The sequence below is a fragment of the Podarcis liolepis genome, assembly GCF_965112155.1.
Source record: "Podarcis liolepis genome assembly, chromosome: 1".
NCBI lineage: Eukaryota > Metazoa > Chordata > Lepidosauria > Squamata > Lacertidae > Podarcis > Podarcis liolepis.
This window is the reverse complement of record NC_139554.1, coordinates 84,223,627-84,231,780: the sequence shown is the minus strand read 5'-3', so window position 1 is coordinate 84,231,780 and position 8,154 is coordinate 84,223,627. Positions and strand designations below refer to the sequence as shown.

The window sequence follows — 8,154 nt, the reverse complement described above, 5'->3', positions numbered from 1 at the left end:
GCTGATACATTTCTTAGCGCTTCCCTTCGGCATCCTTCTTCCAAAGCAACTACTCTAATCATAGCCATCAACGTTCAGATTTGAAAATAAGGGATCATCAGCCTCGAAAATAAGGGATCAGCAGCCTCACCTGTCCCGGGGACCGTCTATGGGATATCTAACAATCCGGGATAGCAGTGGGAAACGGCGCTGGAATAAGGGAATTTCCTGCAAAAACGGGAAGGTTGACAGCTATGACTCTAATCCGAACTGAAAAACGGAAAGCGTATTGCTGGTGGTCAACAAAAGAGGTTTAAAGGCTGTCTCAAGACAAATATTTAAAAATGTAGTATAAACACCAACAATTGGGAAACACTTGCCTGCGAGCGCTCCAGTTGGAGAACAGCCTTTATCTAAGGTGTCACGGGCTTTGAAGACACTCGAACTCAGGACGCAAGGGAGAAACATGCTAGGAGGGAGGCAAATCCACACCGTGATCAACTCTGTGGAAGGACGTGTGGGTCCAGAATTGGCCTCCACAGTCACTTACGGACTCATTGTTAAAACTGTGTTTATGGAAGACAACCTTACTTGGCTACGAGTGATCGCCAAAGAAGCAGCTACTTGCAAGGCAGCCCCGGATGCACCCACTCCTCGTGGGACTCATAATGTGACTAAGCAACAAAAGGTACTAACAGCTGTAAGAATGTAGAAGGAATATAAAGAATAACTCAATAATAATAGGTATATTCATTATATAATTATATACACTGGGAGGGATATGATAGGAAGTCAAACTACACCTTTTTCTTTTTTTCCTGGTTTTTTCTTTCTTTAATTCATGTTAATAAATAGATAAGACTACAAAAGATAGTAAAAATACAAATCAGTTTAATTTATGTAAGTAGAAGAGGAAGAGTTTGGATTTGATATCCCGCTTTATCACTACCCGAAGGAGTCTCAAAGCAGCTAACATTCTCCTTTCCCTTCCTCCCCCACAACAAACACTGTGTGGTGAGTGGGGCTGAGAGACTTCAGAGAAGTGTGACTAGCACAAGGTCACCCAGCAGCTGCATGTGGAGGAGCGGAGACGCGAACCCGGTTCCCCAGATTACGAGTCTACTGCTCTTAACCCGTACACCACACTGGCTCTTAAACAAAATAGTACTTGTATATGATTTTTGCTTACACGGATTATATATATGTTTACTCAAGAAGATGTACAATACATATGTATATATTATACGAGATATGCTATATGAAATGTGTCATATAAGAGATTGTTAATAAAACAAAAACAAACAAACAAATCATAATGTGACTTAGCAAAGGGCCACAATTACAGCCCCGGACGTTGCTTAACAGTCAAAAAGAGTTAAAACTTCATTTTCAAGGTTTGTCGCATGCAAGCTTGAGCGAAATTGAGTGCACAAGAAGATGGTATGGGCAATGGTGATTCAAAACAGGAAAAGAATCACCCCTTTAAAATATATATACGTGTCAGCGATGGGACCTGGAGATGTTGGGTTATTATTACCGAGGCTGTCACTTACACAGGGTGGGACTGATGGGAAGTGGAACCCAACGTTTGAATGCCTACAGGTTCCTTCCCACTCCGATTTATGTTCTTCCTTTTCTCCAAGTAGCATAGGGCGGCATAGAGGATGCGACCACTCTCACTTTGTCCTCTCATTGAAGTAGAGAGCCAGTGTGGTGTAGTGGTTAAGAGCGATAGACTGGTAATCTGGGGAACCGGGTTCGCGTCTCCGCTCTTCCACATGCAGCTGCTGGGTGACCTTGGGCCAGTCACACTTCTTTGAAGTCTCTCAGCCCCACTCACCTCACAAGAGTGTTTGTTGTGGGGAGGAAGGGAAAGGAGAATGTTAGCCGCTTTGAGACTCCTTCGGGTAGTGATAAAGCGGGATATCAAATCCAAACTCTTCTTAGTGACTGCCCCAGGTCACCCAATGAGCCACATGGTTTTTTTTGAGAGAGGTGAGGGTTGAACTTAAGCAACACAGCCCAACTCTCTTAAGCCTCTACAGCGCTTGGCGACATTGCCATTGTCTGTTTGCATTTGTAAAAATTAGCTACTTTTCAGGATAAAATACAATTGCATTTAGATGTTTGAGACTATGCATTGACATATGCATTCTTTTGCTGGGATTGCTACACAATTAACAGAACAGATAAAGGGAAAACTTTTTATTTAAGTAATAAACTTTTTTTAAAAGCATTTGGAGAAAATGGAAGGAGTGACTGACCTAAATACACATATTTTATTTCCATGGAAAATAGCTCTCTGATAAGTATATATTATTGTGTCAAGCCTCGCCCACTACTGCAGCATGGCATTCTATAGCAGGGTGGTTAACCTTGTGCCCTCCAGATGTTGCTGAGCTCTCATCATCTCTGTCTCTCAGGTATACTGGCTAGGGCTGATGGGAGGTGTAGCTGAACACAGGTAATCCACCCCTGCTCTACAGCTTTGCCCCGGGGTAATGTAGCCCTTGGTCTGAAAACAGTTCTTCATGTTATACACTTTGTATTCCATTCTGGTTTTTACTGGTAAGAAACCAGCTAGAAAATTAGGCCCACATCTATGCTCAAACGCTATCTCAGTTGCGCAGGGGTCTAACTGCTTTGTTTGTTTTCTGAGCTGGACAAGCATATTGACAAGGCAGCTCCAGCAATGGTTCGCCTCTCCAAAAAGTATGTGTATATGTAATTCTTAACATATTAGCGCCTTGCAAACAAGTCATGACAACTGCTTGGTGTCCATTCAGAGTCTGTAAAAGCAGCAGGGCTCTGCTGGCTGTGATGCAAGATCACTTTTCTTTAATAAAGCACTGGAAGTGGCCATTTTCACATTTTTTTACATCCTCCTTTGGTATCCCTGCATCAAGCTGCTCGCACAGGCACTCCTTTGGGCCTGCAGATCAGGACACTGGCCTCAATGTCACTTGATAGAACGTGGTCATAACCCATACCAACCATCAATACAATGACATCTTACTATTTGAAACTCAGGTGCTAGCACCTAGTTTTTGTGTTGTTGATGATGTCATTTACACTCAAAGTTGCAAAAGAAATATTGCACAAGTATGAAGCACTGACACTACTTCAGTAAATTTTCCACTGGAACAAAATTGTCACTACAGTCAGGAATAGAAACTTCCAATGAGAACTAGTAAATAACTGATCATTATCTGTTCCCATTTTCTCCTTCAATGGAAATATCAGATCACACTTTCTATTTGTCTCCTTCAAAATACATCTTTCCCTATAGAAAGATGCACTGCAATAAGTTATTGTGAAAAACGACTCTGGGTTTTTAAACAAAGTTTTCATTTTATTAAAGATAATTCAAAAACTGTCACAATAAATAAGACCAACATTAGCTCCCATATATAGTACAGTATGAAGAATAATTCAGTAGAAAGATGGTAGGAACATGCAATGTACAACCAGGGTTTCATTGCTGGAAATGATTTAGCACCCAGTTCGGCACAGGCTTAAAAGCTTAAATTTAATTCAGCGTCCCCAACATATTTATTTTAAAAAGTCTATCATTCCCTGGTAGGGAATGTTTGGTTCATTGTGAAAAAATAGAATTTGTAATAATAGCACCACCAGCAGCGCACAGGGTTCCCTATGACTCCAGCCAATCCATGCAAAGCAAATGCTTCACACATACTTCATGCCAGTTATGCACATTAGCACAGTCTTTTCTTGTAGCTTTGTCTGAAGGGCCACCAGGCACAAGGTGATTAAGTAAAGTCACACAATCCAGGTCCATCTGCTAGTTCCGACGATACAGAAGATCCCGAGTTGCCTTATCAACCTGGTTTTGGTAGACCTCTAATTTGTCATGCACCTTCTGATAGAGCTGGAAAGGAACAGAAGTACAATCAGTTTCTGTTAAATGGGTATAGTTGAGGGATTGAGGATGCAAGAGATACAACTGCCCTTTATTGCCTTATACCAAATTTTGCAGCCTGTACTGACTCCCAAAGCAGCTGATAACAATTTAATTTCAACAGAAAATGCTAAAGATTCCTGCAGTATTTTCTGACCCCCAGCAGTTGATTACATAGTTCAGGTTTCAACCACTTCCCTTCGGAAAGCATTAGGGCAGCAGATAGAACTGAGGTCTAGCTCATGATAGACACATAAGCTTTATAAACTCTCTTAGTTATGAAACAGGCGGGGTGGGGAGGAACTGCAGCAGGTAAGTTTTATTATAGTATTTTGCATTTTCCCAAGTGAAACTTAATTTGTGGTAAAAATTTGCTGGAGGATAGACATTTCTCTGTGCTGGCTCTTATACCTTTTTCAGGAGACTGAGTGCACAAACTGTTGTAATAATCAGTAACCAAAACAGCATGGAGACAGATATAATTGATTTATATATGAAAACATTTTCATATCATATCATATCCTATATATTAATATCAAACACATTCAGTATACACCACATTTTCTAAGAAGAGTGCATTTGCAGCTGCTTGGTAGCTAGTCAAAGCAATGGGTCCAGGCCTGGTTTCTTGAGGAGTATCCACACCACGGCATTTTCATGATGGCAGGGACCATCTATTACACCATGAAGTCACACCCTGGACCTAATCTGTTGGCCCAACCCCCCTAGGTTATATTTAATAAGCCAAGGATCAAAAGGCATATGGCCAATCACAGAGCTGAAAGCACCTTGTGAACATCACCAGGTTACATTCAAAGTGATACAGTAAGATATGACAATCCATAGCACTGGACACATTGATCTCTATTTTCCACCAGACATACTTACCACTGTGTTATGGTGATTTGTTGCATTTTCTCCTAGCACTTGAAGAAGCTGGTCAATTGCAGAATATGGAAGCCAAACCATTGGAGTTGTAGCTGATAATGGGAACTAAAAAGAAAAGAAAACCTTTAATATAGCTGAATGAGACATTAGCTGAATGAGAAACATCCCAAGTGCAAAAAATGTAAAACCATTGTACATGGTAGAGGTGGGGGGGGGGCTGGATACAGCATACAGTGGTACTCCAGTCTGGAGTAACTAGGGCATGAGTCACTTTGGTCAGGTCTCTAGGCTGCCACATGGTCATCCAGGAGTACTCCTTGTCTGTGAACCTGTTTTTTTCTTAGTTTTTCCATAATTCTTCAAGCTAGGTACATTCCATCACTTTTTCTCATTTGTAATAAATATAGTGGAATGAACTGAACACCCAATCGTACCTCAATGCCAAAGTAATGAGGTCCTTTCCCAAGCAAGGCATCCACATATTCCAGCACCAAATCCACAGCTTCTTCCAAGAGGTCATAGTTCAAATAGAGGCGGAGAAGTTCAGCAGCATCTACCATCTGTAGAGAAGCAAATGAAACTGAGCAGACACTTACTGTAAAGTCTTTTTATATTTAAGAAGCTTAGTGGATGACAGGTAGCCCTCATTACTGGTGAGATTTATAAGAACCCAACACAAGACACACAAAGCATACTGAAAAATAACCTATTGCAGAGATTCTTGTAAAATTCTGGACTGATTTGTTTTGGTGAAACACAACTCTTTTATTTCTTGCACCCAAGGCCTTGGCTAGCTTGCTTCCCTGTCTTTCAGTTCCCTCTGTTGCTTCCAATTTCCACCCCCTTAAACATTTGCAAATTATTTCCTTTATTTAACAAAGGCTTAAAATGAAGAATCCAAATTGTTGGCTGGGGTTGAAATGACTTTGGGGACCATGGTGGATGACCTACACCAGACAGGGTGTGTTGCTGTTGGTTCTGCCAGATCTCTCAGAGGCTTTTGTTATCATCTGAAATGTTTGGTTGATATTTATTTTATTATACAAATTCATAAACCACTTCACAGCCTGTGGGCATCAAAGCAGTGTACAATAAAGTAAAATGCTATAAAATAAAAATAAGGTAAAATGCAAAAGTCACAAGTTGTAACATTAAAGTTCCCATTTCATTTACAACATTTAAAAAGTAAAGGTAAAGGACCCCTGACAGTTAAGTCCAGTTGCAGACAACTCTAGGGTTGCAGCGCTCATCTCGCTTTACAGGCCAAGGGAGCCAGCATTTGTCTGCAGAGTTTTTCCAGGTCATGTGGCCAGCATGACTAAGCCACTTCTGGCGCAACGGAACACCAAAACCAGAGCAGCGCATGGAAATGCCATTTACCTTCCCGCTGGAGCGGTACCTATTTATCTACTTGCACTTTTTGGCGTGCTTTTGAACTGCTAGGTTGGCAGGAGCTGGGACCGAGCAACAGGAGCTCACCCTGTCGCGGGGATTCAAACCGCCAACCTTTGGATCAACAAGCCCAGGCTCAGTGGTTTAGACCACAGCGCCACTCGCGTCCATTTACAACATTAGGAACATGCAATTTACTCACCACAGTGCAGATTTTAGCTCCTGAATTACTATTATTTGACAATTACTCAAGCTACGAACAAGTGACACTGAAACTCATTTATCACACTTTTTAAGCAGTCAACAGGGAAGTAATGAGCCAGCATTGTACATTTATCCTCCACTGAACACCAGCTTAATTGTGCACAGATCAGGTATTTACTTTGTAACTGTTGATAAGCCAGTTAGGCAAGGGCACTCCATGAGACAGCAACTTGTTGATTACACAGCGATGGTATGAACAGTTCTGAGACTTATATCTGTCCAGGTAGGAGGACAAAAGACGCCAAGCTTCATCTGTTGCACTGCAACACAATTGGAATACCATTAACAGATGGGTGGATACATGCATGTTTCTGGCTGCCAGTGAAAATCTCCATTCCCGAATCTTTTGATGGTTCACAGGGGAGTCTACACATCCCCTTTGCACAATCTCTTGCTCAACTTTTTATATGTGAACTTGTTTTCTTCTGTTCTTAATTCAGTTAAGCCAAAGTTTCTGGACCCCTAGAAAGTGTTGCCATGTGGTTTTATCTGAAGTACAAGAGCCACTACAGGATGTCCTTAACATTTGCACTTAAACCATCCTTCAAAATAGACAAAGCAAAAAAGAAAGCATGAATGAACTGCTGCTTCAAGATGGTTTGTTGAAGACTAAATGAAGCAGGACAACCACAATCCTGAAGTGCAATTTCTGGTATTTTATTAGCAAGAAATATTTATTTCCATGCAGATTTCTTGGACCACAAAGTACTTGCTTTCTTTTCCTGCAAAATATATCACAGTACCTGGTCTCCTTGGTTGTGATGACTGATGACAGCTGATTTGCAGCTAGCCAATCCCATGCTTCTGCTAATGCTGTTTCCCCTCCAAACTGGAGTTTAATACATCTGGAATACAAATAACCAGGTACACTCAGATACTGTATGTACAATAGTAATTCTAACCCCTTTTTTAAATTTATTTTTTTTAAAACTGATTGAATTCTTCCCACCCACCCCATATGGAGTTATCCCTGCTTTGTTCTAACAACTTTATTAGATTCTCTGGCTGAGAAACAATCAAGTTCACCTGAGCAGGAAATTGAACCCTGGTCTTACTTTTCCAAACATTCCATCTTACAATTGCTCTTTGCTTCAGTTACAGATGCTGAAGTAATGGCTGTGCTCTAGAACCCTACATATGCACCTGGCTGTGCTTGATAAGGAGATCAGTGAGCTTATTGAACGCTTCTACTATTCTTGGAACATCTTTGCTTATTCAGGACTGTATCAGTGACTGTCACCCATCTTTAAAACATCCTGCCACAACTTTAGCCGCCAGCACAAGTGTCACTGGTTTAGTTGCTACCAAGGTAGTTGAAATCGAACTGATACCTATGAAAATGGTAACATCAACACAACAGGAAATGATTGAGACGTATAAACCAACCACAGAAGCGAGAGTGAAAATGTGTATTGGTAATAGTTTCAGGGCTTGATTACTCAGCAATTTGTTCCAAGGATATTTGAGACTCTCAAATGAGAGTTGGCCAAGGCAAAATGTAAGATTATGAGCAAGAATGCATCAAATGCTCTAGCCTCAATGCTGTCATAATCACTCCCACTTCATATCTATCACATTCTCATATTACTCGGGCTTAGACATAGTTTTAAAGCAAGAGTGTACGATTTCACTTAAAAGGTATGTACTTTCAAATCTGAATATACTTTTTCCAAAAGGTCAATAGATATTTCACTACTCACATTATGTACTTA

The 8,154-nt window shown here is 40.9% G+C and overlaps 1 protein-coding gene and 1 long non-coding RNA gene across 2 annotated transcripts in view; one reads left to right on the top strand and one right to left on the bottom strand.

Moving 5' to 3' along the window:
* Nucleotides 1–30: 30 nt before the first annotated feature.
* On the top strand, nucleotides 31–7,982 carry LOC310691404. The gene is made up of 2 exons (XR_014518493.1): nucleotides 31–667; nucleotides 7,538–7,982. It is a non-coding gene; the product is annotated as an uncharacterized lncRNA (long non-coding RNA).
* The window catches only part of NUP160 (nucleoporin 160), a 28,216-nt gene continuing 23,372 nt past the window's right edge, over nucleotides 3,311–8,154 (bottom strand). The window contains exons 32-36 of the mRNA XM_083468928.1: nucleotides 7,186–7,287; nucleotides 6,561–6,702; nucleotides 5,221–5,346; nucleotides 4,787–4,891; nucleotides 3,311–3,868 (exon numbers count right to left, since the gene is read on the bottom strand). Of these exons, the coding sequence (XP_083325054.1) occupies nucleotides 3,782–3,868; nucleotides 4,787–4,891; nucleotides 5,221–5,346; nucleotides 6,561–6,702; nucleotides 7,186–7,287 (562 nt within the window). The 3' untranslated portion in view covers nucleotides 3,311–3,781. The remainder of the gene's footprint in view (nucleotides 3,869–4,786; nucleotides 4,892–5,220; nucleotides 5,347–6,560; nucleotides 6,703–7,185; nucleotides 7,288–8,154) is intronic.